The 15,880-nt window shown below is 39.4% G+C and overlaps 1 protein-coding gene across 6 annotated transcripts in view; it reads left to right on the forward strand.

Moving 5' to 3' along the window:
- helz (helicase with zinc finger) overlaps positions 1-15,880 on the forward strand; it is a 273,673-nt gene that overhangs the window by 154,589 nt on the left and 103,204 nt on the right. For all 6 annotated transcript variants that reach the window (XM_043715064.1, XM_043715069.1, XM_043715066.1 and 3 more), the window contains one exon: positions 4,652-4,880. In XM_043715064.1, coding sequence (XP_043570999.1) covers positions 4,652-4,880 — 229 coding nt within the window. The remainder of the gene's footprint in view (positions 1-4,651; positions 4,881-15,880) is intronic.

A 15,880-nucleotide genomic window follows, 5' to 3' on the forward strand; every position in this document is an offset into this window, starting at 1 on the left:
CCATTCTGCTTTTTCTCTGCTGGCCACAGGAACATCTGTCTGTACCTCTGACTACAGAATCCCCTAACACAATTGATCTCTTGGAAGCCGACATACCCCTCGTTGCATTAGAGCCAGTCTCAATACTAGAAACTTGGCTGTTTGTGCTACGTTCCCCTGAGAATCCATCACTCCCTACATTTTCCAAAACAGCATTCCTGTTTCAAATGGGTACATCCACAAAAGACTCCTGCCCGAGGTACCTACCTCTCTTACAGTCATATAGATGGGTTAACTCCAGGAAAGGTATCTGAGACTTTCCCCCCTTCCTATAACTGCCATCCATCACATACTGTTACTGTTGCAAATTCCTCATCGCTTCTAACTGTTTCTCCAACCGATCCATTTGATCTGATAAGATTCACATCTAGCAGCATTTATGGCAGATATAGTCCGCAGTAATCCTTAAACTCTCTTTAAACTCCCACATCTGACAAGAAGTACATATCACTGTACTAAAGACCATTTTTGCTCCTTCACAATCGACAGACCCAGAAAATAACACCATCTTATTTCTCTACAAAACACTGCCCCAGGTTAAATTAATAGTTATGGCTTATATTTTAAGATTAATCAAGAGATTTTTCTACAAAAACACATAATCAATAAAGAAACCACTCTACTCACTACTGCAGCCTTTCTATTGGACAGGCTTAAAACAATGATTAACTTATCTGATTCTGTGTTGTGAACTTTGCCCAAACAGGTCCCTCCAAGATTAGTTGTGAATTTCATTGTTTGTTAATTTTCCCAGACGCACTCCGATGTCCAGCGATACATGAATTTAAAATAGCAAAGGCAGTAACTGTGCAGGTTCTCTCTCTCTCTCTCTCTCTCTCTCCTGCAATGACCTCACCATGTGCTTCCTTTGTCTGCTCTTCTCCCTTTTAAAACTGCTGTTGTTTTGACTTTTTTCCCCAAAGTTCCAAAACAATGCAACAGCATATAGAACAGTAATTGCTGCTCCTGGAATTTGAGGAAATCATCTCCAACACCTAAAATACATCAAAAAAAGGAGCAGCTGTTACAGCCAGAAATTTTTCCCGTCCTCCATCTTGGATCACCCCCCTTATCCAACAGAAGTAAACTGTCTTTTTATATTGTAGTAGTGTACAAAGAATAAAGAGAGCAATGTTTTATCCTACTTTAACAAAGGTCAGAAAGTACAAAATATTTTGAAAGCTTCATTATTGAAGCTAGGCCCATGTGGTTTGATGTATTTCTGTGAAATTATACAACTTGCTTTCATGGTTCTTGCAGGGGGAGTGCATAAATTAGTTTCTTCTTGAGTTTCATTGTCACAAGCGGCATGTGACTTTGCGGGTTGAAGTTAATCAGAAGGGCAAGGATGGAACTTGGGAATTTTACCTAATGACTGAACCTTGTTGATGCAGTCAGTGTACCTGCAGGTTTTGAGGAAGATCACTGCTTATCTCCATCCCCTCCTGACAACTGGTTGGAGTGAGAGCTTTTGCTAAGTGAAATTCTGTTAGCTGTCTTAATCTGTTGTTGTCTAAATAATTTCATCAATCTTCCTCCCAGCAAAATGGCAGTGACAGGATAAATCTGTTGATTTTTCTATACAAAACAAATAATTTTATAAAATCTTATCAAGTTTTATTTTATAAAATCATGAGGGGCATGGATAGGATAAATAGACAAAGTCTTTTCCCTGGGCTGGGGGAGTCCAGAACTAAAGGGCGTAGGTTTAGGGTGAGAAGGGAAAGATATAAAAGAGACCTAAGAGGCAACCTTTTCATGCAAAGGGTGGTACATGGATGGAATGAGCTACCAGAGGAAGTGGTAGAGGCTAGTACATTTGCAACATTTGAAATGCATCTGGATGGATATATGAATAGGAAGGGTTTGGAGGGATTTGGGCCGGGTGCTGGCAGGTGGGACGAGATTGGGTTGGGATATCTGGTCAGAATGGGCGAGTTGCACCGAAGGGTCTGTTTCTATGCTGTCCATCTCTATGACTCTATAATCTTTTAAAATCTAAATAGATTTTAGTCGCCTTTTTTCTAAAATGAAAATCAACACAATGAAACCCAACATGTCTGTGAGTCAATGGGTATTGTGGAAAAAATAAATATTTCAGCTCAATCATTAACATCAGTGAGTATTGGATCCATACAGGTACAACTACATCTGTAGGGAGTTTGCATTTACTCTTTTGGCCTAAGTCTGAAAATCATCCTACTCCGCAATGGATATTAATTATCTTTGCATTGTTATATTCTTTATAGCTGTGATTTGAAAGAGTAAAAGGCTTGCAATTTAAAAAGCCATCTTCATGACCTTTGGTTTTCAATGCTTTGGTACATCCTATGTAGCATTACTGTAACGGAAAGAAATGCAGCAGCCAGTTTGCATTTGGATGGTCCCATGCGCAGCAATGAGATGATCTGATAATTTGTTTCAGTGATGCTATTGAGGATTGCATCAGTATTTACGGTGGAAAAGGATATGGAAGATATAGACTGTCGGGAAATAGATGGTGACATCTTGCAAAATGTCCAGATTGCAGAGGAGGAAGTGCTGGATGTCTTGAAACGGTTAAAAGTGGATAAATCCCCAGGACCTGATCAGGTGTACCCGAGAACTCTGTGGGAAGCTAGAGAAGTGATTGCTGGGCCTCTTGCGGAGATATTTGTATCATCGGTAGTCACAGGCGAGGTGTCGGAAGACTGGAGGTTGGCAAACGTGGTGCCACTGTTTAAGAAGGGCAGTAAGGACAAGCCAGGGAACTATAGACCAGTGAGCCTGACCTTGGTGGTGGGCAAGGTGTTGGAGGGAATCCTGAGGGACAGGAGGTATGTGTATTGAGAAAGGCAAGGACTGATTCGAGATAGTCAACATGGCTTTGTGCCATGATTGATTGAGTTTTTTGACGAAGTAACAAAGAAGATTGATGAGGGCAGAGCAGTAGATGTGATCTATATGGACTTCAGTAAAGCGTTCGACAAGGTTTCCCATGGGAGACTGATTAGCAAGGTTAGATTTCATGGAATAAAGGGAGAACTGGCTCAAAGGTAGAAGACAGAGGGTGGTGGCGGAGGGTTGTTTTTCAGACTGGAGGCCTGTGACCAGTGGAATGCCATAAGGACCGGTGTTGGGCCCTCTACTTTTTGTCATTTATATAAATGATTTGGATGCAAGCAAAAGAGGTAGAGTTATCAAGTTTGCAGATGACACCAAAATTGGAGGTGTAGTGGACAGCGAAGAGGGTTACCTTAGATTACAACAGGATCTTGACCAGATGGGCCAATGGGCTGAGAAGTGGCAGATGGAGTTTAATTCAGATAAATGCGAGGTGCTGCATTTTGGGAAAGCAAATCTTTGCAGGACTTATACACTTAATGGTAAGGTCCTGGGGAGTGTTGCTGAACAAAGAGACCTTGGAGTGCAGGTTCATAGCTCCTTTAAAGTGGAGTCGCAGGTGGATAGGATAGTGAAGAAGGCGCTTGGTATGCTTTACTTTATTGCTCAGAGTATTGAGTACAGGAATTGGGAGGTCATGTTGCGGCTGTACAGGACATTGGTTAGGCCACTGTTGGAATATTACGTGTAATTCTGGTCTCCTTCCTCTCGGAGAGATGTTGAAAGGGTTCAGAAAAGATTTACAAGGATGTTGCCAGGGTTGGAGGATCTGAGCTTCAGGGAGAGGCTGAACAGTCTTGGGCTGTTTTCCCTGGAGTGTCGGAGGCTGAGGGGTGACCTGATAGAGGTTTACAAAATTATAAGGGGCATGGATAGGATACATCGACAAAGTCTTTTCCCTGGGATTGGGGAGTCCAGAACTAGAGGGCATAGGTTTAGGGTGAGAGGGGAAAGATATAAAAGAGACCTAAAGGGCAACCTTTTCACGCAGAGGGTGGTACGTGTATGGAATGAGCTGACAGAGGATGTGGTGGAGGCTGGTACAATTGCAACATTTAATAGGCATTTGGATGGGTATATGAATTAGAAAGGTTTGGAGGGATATGGGCCAGGTGCAGGCTGGTTGGACTAGATTGGTTTAGGATATCTGGTCGACATGGACGGGTTGTACCGAAGGGTCTGTTTCCATGCTGTACATCTCTATGACTAATAGCCATAAGTTAAGGCACTGAAGAATAATTTAAAGAATGGTATGGAATTTTTGTATCTACCGCAGAAACCAAGTGCGACCTCACTTCAATGTATCAATGAAAAGACAGCGCCATCAACAATTCAGCAGTCCCTTAACACTGCAAGCTGCCCACTCTAAACCAAAGAGTAAGCCAGAAGAGAAGGATGTAAACCGAAATGTTCTGCCTTTGAAGAGAGTGCTGATTGTTTTTTGTAAAATCAAATCCCATCCTTAAAATTGAAGACTTAAATTGCAACTTTGAAGCTATACATATCAGTCATAAATTTACCTGTAATAAAGGTGCCATTAAATCAAAATGGCTCAAGTAGTGTGGGCATAAAAGGACAACATGGCTTCATTGAGTTAATAGCGGCCATCGTGAATCATGTGCAATATCTTTGTAGTAGCTGTGATCGTTTTTTTCCAGATAATCGTTGCTTTTAAGTTAGCTTGACTTCAAAAAATCACATGAATCCTTGTTTCTTTTTAATTTTTCAGGCAAGCAGTTTAGAGTCTTATTTCTCAGTACAGTAAGGACAAGACATACATGCAAACATAAGCAAACCCCCATCAAGCGAAAGGAACAGTTGGTAGAGGACTCCACCGAGGACCTGGACTATGGGTTTCTTTCTAATTACAAGCTACTTAATACTGCCATCACTCGGGCACAGTCCCTGGTTGCTGTGGTTGGAGACCCTATAGCTCTATGCTCAGTTGGGAGATGCAGGTAAAGTAAAACCATTTTCTTCAAGTTGTTAATCAGAAAATTAATGAGTACTCACTGGTAAATCTTCACTCATTACAGCCTCTAAATACATTTTTTTTGTTTATCTGAGAGATTTCTTTGATGCAGACCTTTCAAATGGGATGCACCAATTTGCATTGTGGGAAATTCAGTAGACCGGTGACAATTAATGACTGTTATTAATTGCGGTCCAGGTAATTTGCATTAAGCTACTTTTTCAGCCTTGATTCAAAGTGACAACATCATTGAGGGGATGTCCACCAAAACGGCTTCTTGGCAACTGCTTGACCAGCACGATCTCCTCCTCTTTCTCGAACATAACCAAGTATGCATCCATGCACGATCTCTTCCAGCATCTGGAAGTTTCGTCTGGGAGTATTCATTTCCTGCAGGAGAGTTCAGTCATGTTACACACAGTGATTGAGCTTTGTTTGGTGAGAGAGAACTGTTGATTTGCTTGTTAACTGAAGATTGACATGTCTCAGTTTATAAGTCAACAATGCTCAGTATGATGTGTGTGAGATATATATATATATATATGTATTTGTATTTTATATATAATATACACACACACATATATATCTGTGATAAGTCTTTGGATTTGTTTGATTTTACATAGAAGATAACCCATAAATCAACTTTAATCTTTCAGTACTGCTCATACATAAGCACCTTCTAGCATTTATCATTATTATTTCCAAAATTGTACTTCAAAAGTCCATCTAATTTCAAATCTCAAAGTAGATCTGACTTCAGCAGCTCTCTTGTTTTACTAAGGAAATGTAAGATGATAGATAGCAGCATTTATTATAATATCGATTGGCAATGGAGAAATTTGTGTTTTGGGTGCTGGCTGATTTGAAAATTATGTGAAAGAAAGTGAACCATACGTTAACCTTTTCACTGAGTTTTATGATTATAGCCCACTGAAGTTGAATATGGTACTTTACTCATGACCAAGAAACCCTTCAATGAAAGGTGTGTAATACATATTTACCATCCCACCAAACCATCGGACGACTCTTGCATTAGAGAGTGACGACTGGTGGTGTTTTAATCTGAGCGTCACGACATCTCAAGCTAGAGTCGAGGTTAAGGAGGCGTTCATGTTTATGGTAATTTCAGCTGGTATGTGAATTGAACACGTGTTGTTATCGCTGTGAATTGCAAACCAGCTATCGGGCCAACTTTGGCACTCAGTGACTAGGCATCTAATGAGCTTGGCAGAACTCTAGTGGTCAGCAGCATTGCGGCATCATTGAGGTTTGGAGTGGTTGGCAATGAGGTGGCTGGTGAGCCCAGCCAGGCAGCACTCTGGCAATCAGCGCCAAGAGAGCAGCACAGGCAAAAGAACGAGCTGAGCCCTCATGGGGAAAGCCCAGCGTGGAGCATCTGCAGGCCCATGGCTAAAGAAGAACTGTAATGCTGAACTTTAATCTTTCTTTGTTTATTTTTCTACTTTATCCTAAGAAAAATTGTGACAGTGAAATGTTAATGTATTTCTTTATTTTTCTACATTGTACTAAGATTTGGTACCTAAGATGGTGCTGGGAATGGCGACATTGTAAACTTTTCACTGTACTCATGTATTCCTGTAGTTGAGTGCACATGGCAATAAAACCTAAGTCTAATTCTAAACTGAGCGATCATCATTTTTAGAATTTGGATTTCAACCAGTGACACTTGGTGTTGGTTACTTTTGTGAAGGTTTTTATAAAAAAGGGCCAAGTGTCTTTTATGGAACAGTAACTTAATCTGTCAGAGAGTAGGTGACTGTAAACCCCTTGGAGTGTTAATTGAAGATGGTGTGGAGTTTATGACACAGGGAGTAAACATTGTAAGATAAATTTGCTTTTGGTTTAGAATGATCAATAATTTATTTTAGCTTGGAAAACCTAGAGATTTCAATCTTCGTTCTGAGGGCAGTTTTTGGAGGAGGCCTGACTGGGGTTGTAAGCAAAAAGAGTTTCTCTCATAGAAAGGAGTATTGGACAGTTCAAAGAAAGCCAGGTACCTTGGTTTAGCTTGTGAAACTTCCAGGCTCACAGGTATGGTTAGAAATTTGCAGATTTTTGGAGGTCTGAGAGCTTTTCACTATGATGACAAAGAGTAATTTCTCTGGATTTGAAATGTAATGAAATGATAGAGTTGGGAAACAGATGAGATTTTGTGTTACTGTTGGTTCTAAGATTGTCCAAACTGTGTTTTATATTTAGCTTGACTTGTTTTAGCTTTTCCTTTTGTGTAATAAACTTTATTGTTAAAGAAAATCTGCAGCTTTGGACACCTACATTTCAGTGAATGACCACCATGTTAAATTTTTTTAAAAACTGTTGTTGCAACATGAGATACACTCTCCTTTATTTAATACCAGCAACACAGAAAAGATTTATCCCATGCAGTAATCTGTGAAAATTCAATAGGCCAAGAATTAGTTAACGTAAAAATTAACAACTTTAATTCTTAAAGTATAACAGAGAATAATTAGCAAACAGCCATTTACAATTCCTTACTCTAACCGATCTGTTACCTTCCCTTAAGTAATACTAGTCCGATAAAACTCCAGATTACAATTTACAAAACAAAACTTCTTATCTCAAAACCAGGCAGCTTTCGTTTTCTCTGAATTCTGGTCTTCTTTTCTTATTCGGGATTTCTGCTTCACCGATTACTGATCGGTAAAGGTACCTTTTAAGAGAGCTATTTTTTGGGCAGTCTTTTTACATGCTGGGGCTTGGCAGTTCTTCTCCACTGTTCAGTTTTCCCTGGTCTTATACCCCAAAAGCATCTGATTCTGTCATTGGCTTTTAAGATTGTCATTATTCTAAATTCAAACTGGATTGGAGTTTGGTATTTTTGGGGGTATAGTTTAAACTGATTGGCCTAATTTGAATCTGTTTTGTCATTTCCAGGCAGCCAGCTAATCGAGTTGTTTGGCCAAATGTTACATTATATTTCTTTTCAGAACACTCGGTTCTGTCAGGTAGTTCTGTTGCTTTTAACTCTCTTAAAGGTACAGAACGCCCACATCTTCATAACACTATCAAGCCAGATTTCTTTAAGGTCTGATTTATCTAGTAGTAACATCAGCTGGGATTATAACAATCCTGTAATGGTAAGCCTTTTCCTATTATATATTATTTGAAAATTGTATTGGCTAAAACATTTCTTTCAAGTAAAAAAACAGCTTGACCATTTGGAAATTGAATTTAAACAAATCGAGTAATTCATCAATGAGAAATTTTGGGATTGTTACAATCCTAGGAGACATTAATATTTAAAGAGAAATCCAAATATATCATCTTAGCAGTCAATCTGCGTTTCAAGATTGTTTTTTTTTAAATATGCACATACTTCATTGTATAAAAGGATTTGAACAAAGTAAGCATGATTAATGTAACAATATGGCTTCTGACTATGTACATTATGTACTCTAGTTTCCTCCTTGTATTCTGTTATAAGACATCAATCTTAAGGTTATTTTCTTGTGCACAGACCATAAAAGTCACGGAGTATTTTCCTCAATTCTAATTCGGAGATGCCGGTATTGGACTGGGGTGTACAAAGTTAAAAATCACACAACACCAGGTTATAGTCCAACAGATTTAATTGGAAGCACACTAGCTTTCGGAGCGACGCTCCTTCATCAGGTGATTGTGGAGGGCTCAATCGTAACACAGAATTTATAGCAAAAATTTGCAATGTGATGTAACTGAAATTATACATTGAAGAATTGATTGTCTGTTAAGCCTTTCATCTGTTAGAATACAGTGATAGTTTCACTTCTTTCATGTGTAAATCACAAAACCCTTTTTTTAAAAGTTGCATTCTCGGGTTAGCTGTTAACAATAGTGACAGCTAGACAATATGTTGAAGGTGTTAGCCCCCTGTCTTCTCTGTCTATGACCTGATGTTTAGAAGTGGTCATAGACAGAGAATTCCCTATGGACAAGCCCTATGCATACACCGGATCTGCTCAGATGAGGAGGAACGTGACGGACACCTGGAAGTACTCAAGGATGTGTGTGTGTATATAGTGCAATGGTGGTGACCTGTAATGTGACATGAACCCAAGGTCCTGGTTGAGGCCCTCCCTATGGGTACCGAACTTAGTTATCAGCCTCTGTTCGGCCACTTTCCTCTGCTGCCTGTCCCAAGTCCACCTTTGGAGGATGGTCACCCGAAGGTCCGAGGCTGAATGTCCTGGACCACTGAAGTGTTCCCCAACTGGGAGGGAACCCTCCTGTCTGTTGATTGTTGTGCGGTGCCCATTCATCCGTTGTCGTAGCCTTTGCTCGGTTTCCCCAATGTAGCATGCCTCTGGGCATCCTTGCCTGCAACGAATAAGATAGACAACGTTGGCTGGGTACCTGTCATGTACAAGTTTCCTCAATTCTAGTTATTCTGAGAAAAATCTTTCATTTGCTATCCCTATAGATGCTTCAGTACGACCAAATAAATTCAGCTGCTTAGTTAGATTTGCACTAAGACACTGAGGCCTGCCTAGAGGCTCAGTCACCAACTTCAAACTGGACAATCTAGTCTTCTGTTCCTCGCACCGTTCAAACTGAGATTAATCTTTATGCAACTTTCATGTGGACAATGAAGTTAGTGTTTTGCTCTGCTTGCTGTGTAGGTATATCTAATTGAAGTTTATTTTGGCTAACTTCTCTCAGCTGCAAACTGAACAAGTTCTAAACTGTAGTTAAAAACCTCTTCTAGGAAACACCCAGATAAATTGAAACAAAAGAGTTTTCCCACAGCCCATCCATATCCATGAAAGTAGTCAGCAAACCTCGGTTTGAATTTTAAGTAAATTGTCCCTTCTGTCCGATTACTCCAACTAGGTAAAGCCACCAATTATATTATTGCTCTGTATCTTCTATTAAACAAACGTGGGAAACTGCATCTGCCATTTTAGTTTGGTGTTTTGGTAAAATCATCAAATCCCAGCATTCTAATTACTTTCGCAACAGTAATCTTCCTAGAGCTAAACAGTACCTCTAAATTATTAATAATGATGAACTAAACATTCACAACATTATATTGTTAACGAAGCTTATAGTAGGAGTTATTTGTTTGGCCATTATACCTCCACATGCCAATATCACAGGAAACTGTCCTCCAAGTCACTGAAGAAATCTGAAATTTGATTTATTTTGCCCTGGTGAAATTGTTTAGAGTTTTTTTTTTGCTCAGCCTGAAGTATGATGAAAGATTTAACTAATGCTATGTAGATCAGTTAGCTTGTTCATACGTTAGTGAACAACCATATTATTGTATTTCACCCACCTGAGGGTCTGGTTTGTCCAACTTGCGTGTACAATTATTTCTGTTTCTTTTCTAATGAAGAGGGAGAGATCTATGTGTCGATCGACTGAGATTTATTTTGAGAGTTTGGTTTGTGTTTGATGTTAATTTAGTTTGATTGATTTAACTGTCTGTTGTGATATATAAAAGGGATAAATCACAGCTGTGTCATTGGTCATTCTGTACTTTAACAAAACAGAATTGAAGCTTGAATCTACTTCAGTTGTGCAAGCATGATTGAGTATCTGCTCATCTTTTTGGGCATGTCACTAAAGAATGTGGCCTTATCAACATTTCGTATCTCAAATTAAAGAGATGATTTGATGTTTCAAATTACCTTGTTACAGAGCTTTCTTCTGCAAGAGGCAGATTTGTTGGAGCATTAGGTAGCCCTCAGACCCAGCTGGAACATACAGAAACAGCTGGAATTATTTTAATAATTACCATTCCACACTGATTGTAAAAGCAACCAGTTTAGAAATATATTCCTCAGAGTTTCAAGTTCACAGTGTGCTCAGTAAATACTAATTTACTTTTTTAATGAGCCAGAAAGCATGTAGATAGTCTTCCTTCCAGTATTCAATCCTGAAATAACAATGTATTTGTTGATTCTAAATACGCTCTGAGGACAGAGCACAACAAGTTTCACAGGAATGGGCAAACTTACAAAAGGTTATTTTAACAGAAAACTCTTCATGGAATTTGGACTTCACTGGCTAGGTCAACATTTATTGCCCATCCCGAGTTGGTCTTGAGAAAGTGATGAGCCAGCAAATTACACTGCTGCTGTTGTCGTACAGATACTTGTCATTTTAGTGTCAAGACACGGGTCTAGGAGTTTCTTCTGGGCCCAGTCACCTTGAACTGTTTCATCAATGACCTATCCTCTGTTGTAAAATCAAAAGAGGTACTGCTGGGTAATGATTGCAGAGTATTCAGTTTCATTCAAGACTCTGAAGCTGTCTGTGCCAACATGCTGCAAGACCTGGATGCCACCCTCAGTTTGGGATGATAAGCGGCATGACATTTGCACAGCACAAGTGCTGGACTGTGGCCATCTACAATAAGAGACTGTCTAGCCATCGTTGTTTGATGTGCGATAACATTATCATTGTTGAAACCACCATTGTCACTATCGTCAGAGGCTACCATTGACAAAAATTTATTGGGAAAGATGGAGATTTAGTGCTAGTGCTACTAGGTTAGTAATTCAGATACCCAGGCGACTGTTCCACTTCAAATCCCACCATGGTAGCTAATGGAATTTACATTCAGTTACTAAATCTGTGTAATGTAAGACTATACTCTGCAAAGGTGACTATGTTAACTTACATAAATTGTCGTATCACCCCATTTGGCTCATTAATGTCCTTTTAGAAAAGAATATCTGCCCTTAACCTGGACGAGCATAAAGAATAGATAGGGTGACAGCAGTTTGGTTGATTGTTAACTGTCCTCTGAAATGGCCTTGTAAGCCCATCGAGGACAATTTGGGATAGGGAACAAAGGCGATCCTTGCCACATCCCATGAAAGCATAAGGGAAAAAAGCACTGTGGCGAAAAGAGCAAGTGAGAAAGTCGAGTATTCTGCAGCAAGTAACTTACCTGTTGACTCCCCTTTCCACCAAGGTATAAGTACTGTGATGAAATACTCTCCACTTTTCTGAGTAAGTGCAACTCTGGCAGCACAAGAGGGGACAAAGGAGCTGCATAACCAGCACCCCTCTACCTGACACATATATATTGTCTCTGCTACAGATATGCCATAGCTGTAATGGGTACCAACTACAAGATGCACTGCAGCAACTTGACAGTGCTCCCTCAACAGCATTTTCTAAATCCATGTTGCAATCCTGAACTAGACTAACAAATGTGGAACTCCCCTAACCGAGTTTCTGCCTACTTCTGCAAGTGTCTCCTTGCCTGTCCTCTCGGAACTTTTCAGTGACCCTCTGATCTGTCCTGAGTGACCTATTGAAAACCTCCCAAACAGCTCCTCCCCTTTTGCTGGGATAAACTGAATATTGAATTGAATCTACCAACTCCTGCAGCAGTCTATTCGGTAAATGTCACCAGTCTTCTATTGCCAGTTTGCTCATTACAAAAAATAGATTCAAACTGAGGGCTTCATCACACCTCCAACTTTACCATCTAGAAGAGCAAAGAAAGCAGGCACAAGCGCACCCGCGAATTTCCTTCCAAGTTTGCACCTCATCCTAGTTTGGAAATATATCTCTCGTATTTCTGTTTTTCCTTTGTCAATGTGTCAAAATCCTCAGAACTCTTCTGAAAAGCAGTTACTACATGGACTGCAATGAATCAAGTGGGTCTCTCAAGGACAACTAGGAGTGGCTATAAATGCTGTGCTGGCGAGGAAAGTGCACATCCCTGAATGAATGATTTATAACAAAAGCCTCAGTAGTACAATTGAGGGGCACTGGAGCTGTGCAGTAATGACTGGCCTTCCAATGCATCCATAATTTGTGATTTTTTAAAAAATCGCCTTTAATAGTGGGCCGGTTCTCTGAATGTTCAGAAGTAATTGTAGGACCTATTCTTAGAAAATTCCTTTTAATATTTAGAAAGCAACTGCTAGAAATGTCTTCAGTTCCTTGTTCAACACCACTTTGTGTAAACATGTAATAGGTTATGGGGTACATGTAAACTATCTTCCAATAGTGTGGGTAGGGTGAAGTGAAGTACATATTGAATTTATAATAATGGAAACAATGTGTTGGTGTACTTAGTCATTTTTTTAAAAGCTGCGGGAGGTGGAGAAAATACAACTGGTTGACCTACTTAGTCCTTTTTGTGTGCTAGAACATGACTCTTTTCTACTCAACCCCACACATAAGAATCCCTGGAGAGATGAGAATTTCAAAAGAAAGTAGAATTGCATGATGTTCATCAGTATTGTACCGATGACATCATGTAGTGAGCACATGGAATGTTGTGCAGAGTGATCCATTAATTTTGAAAGGCTGATTGGCAAAACTTCCTCCACAATTGACACTTAATTTAGGTGGAGATGTATTTCTGCCTTGGCTTTTTACACTTCACTGAAAGTGCCTTTTGAAGAGCTTGGGGCACTCAATAAATGTGTGCTGTTCCCTAGGCACAGGTATGGTGAACGTTGCTACTGACTTGGCTGCCACATTGCTTAATCAAGAAGAATTTGTTTTCCAGCAGTACTCCAGAGAAACTTTGATATTTTTACAGTTCTTTTCAGTTTTAAAGTGAATAAACTCACATTTAATTTGTGTCAGCCTCAGAATGAAAGCACAGAATTTTGCAACCAGGAAATTCCCTATTTCCAAGAGATTTCATTTGGACTCTTTTGTGTCATCACTTGGTCATTCTTAATTTCTTCTCTTTCACACATCGGCTACCTGGATGCTTTCCAGGCACTGTCGCCTACCTTTCCTCAGTTTATTAAAAAATGTATTTTGATTTGCAGATTTATTTTTGACAAGGAAATCTTTACTAATTCTAACCTAATATTTCCTCAGTGGCTTGCAATGGACTGGGGCTTTGATTTGTGTAAATGGTTAATGTGTTGAAGAAATGTCCAAGACCCATAGTTTATCCATTCTGATTTGGTCAACTCCTAATCTAATCGACAGTATTATCTTCACTGGAGTTTTGGTGCTTGTAAGGGTATTGCTTGGGTAAAAGGAATAGTGTGAATTTGAATCATTTTCTGATATGAGTAATTGCTACAACATTTTTTTTTCCCTAGCCACAGAGTCATAGATGTACAGCACGGAAGCAGACACTTCAGTCCAACTCGTTCATGCCGACCAGATATCTTAACCTAGTCTAGTCCCATTTGTCAGCACCCGGTCCATATCCCTCCAAACCCTTTCTATTCATATACCCATCCAAATGCCTTTTAAATGTTGTACCAAATGTACCAGCCTCCACCACTTCCTCTGGCAGTTCACTCCATACAGGCACCACCCTCTGCATGAAAACATTACCCCTTAGGTCCCTTTTAAATTTTTCTCTTCTCACACTAAACCTATGCTCTCTTGTTCTGGAGTCCCCCACCCCAGGGAAAAGACTTTTGTCTATTTATCCTATCCATGCCCCTCATGATTTTATAAACCTCTGTTAGGTCACCCCTCAGCCTCCGACACTCCAAGGAAAACAGCCTCAGACTGTTCAACCTCTCCTTATAGCTCAAATCCTCGAATCCTGGCAACATCCTTGTAAATCTTTTCTGAACCCTTTCAAGTTTCACAATATCCTTCCTACAGGAAGGCGACCAGAATGCAGACAATATTCCAAAAGTGGCCTAACCAATGTCCTGTACAACCGCAACATGCCCTCCCAACTCCTATAATGAGTGTTATAAAGATCAAGTTTTTTCTTGTTCAATAAGTATTTTATTCTTTTGTGAGAGTGTTCAGTCACTGACCTCCATTTATTAAAAAAAATACAAAGTAAGGGACTATCAAGCCAGGTTTTCACTCTGAAAAATGCTTTATCCAGAAACAACACAAGAAGGTTTAGACTAACAGTTCTGAGATGTTACAATGATCAAGAACAATACAATGTCTTTCATTACAAAAATGAAGGCAAGTAGAAAACCTTATAGAGGCCTTCTGAAATATCAAGTCCAATAAGGTCACTGGAAATGTTTTCATTTATGTGGGAATCCAAAACTAAGTTGCCTTTCTACTATAAGGATTGATGCAAGTAGTAGATGTATCCTTTAAGAGGATAGCTTGATAAGTACGAGAGAGGAAAAAAAATAGGTGTGATAATGAGACTGAAATGAACTGCAGTGAGAAGTGGTTTTCATGGATTAGATATACCAATATAGACCATTTGGGCCTAACAGCCTCTCTTTGATGAAAATTCTGTCAAAGCAAACTAGAGATAGGGTTGTTTGTGCCTGTGTCCTTTTTAAAATCAGAAATAATAGTTCTGTTTCTTTGATCCTCCTTTTTGTTCTGAAGATGTCTGCCTCACAATTTCCTTTCCCCATTTGAACTTCCTTTGATGTTTCACACCTTATCTCATTGAAGAAAAGATTAGGCAGAAATCTTGTCTCTGAACTCTGCTAATGCCCTTTAAATGAGTTTGTGAAGTTAATACAAGCAGCCCAAAATCACTTTTTTTTCTTGTTCGTTAGTTCGTTCCTTCTCCTCCCCATGGGCGTGCCTAATCTCTCCAGAATTAACCTCTCCCAAAGCTGTAGTTTATTTGAAATGCAGCATCTGATGACCCTCCATGATAAAAGTTGGTATCCTTTAAAGATTGGTTTCAGTTATACTTTAGGGGTGGAAGAAGGAATTAAATTTTAATTACCATTATGTGTATTTCATTCGTTTTGGTGTAATCCTACACACTTAATAAAATATGAAGGGGACTTTCAGAGCAAAAAAAAGGGGAAATGTTTTGACCAAGGCACACATTACTTCATATTTGTTTCCATAATGTTCATACATTTGGGACAGTCTACCTGATATTTCTGAACAGGATATCATTTAAGTATTAAATTTGAACTCTGATTTGTTAGTCTGCAAATAAATTATGTTTGTGGTCCATTGAGTGTTTGATGTACAGTTTAGACTGTGAAGTTTTGACAATGTCTATTCTTGATGTAGCATCTCTCGAATAAAAATACTGTCAGCTCCATCATTATTTGCTCTTGAATTGCATTG

The sequence above is a fragment of the Chiloscyllium plagiosum genome, chromosome 24 (genome assembly GCF_004010195.1).
Source record: "Chiloscyllium plagiosum isolate BGI_BamShark_2017 chromosome 24, ASM401019v2, whole genome shotgun sequence".
NCBI lineage: Eukaryota > Metazoa > Chordata > Chondrichthyes > Orectolobiformes > Hemiscylliidae > Chiloscyllium > Chiloscyllium plagiosum.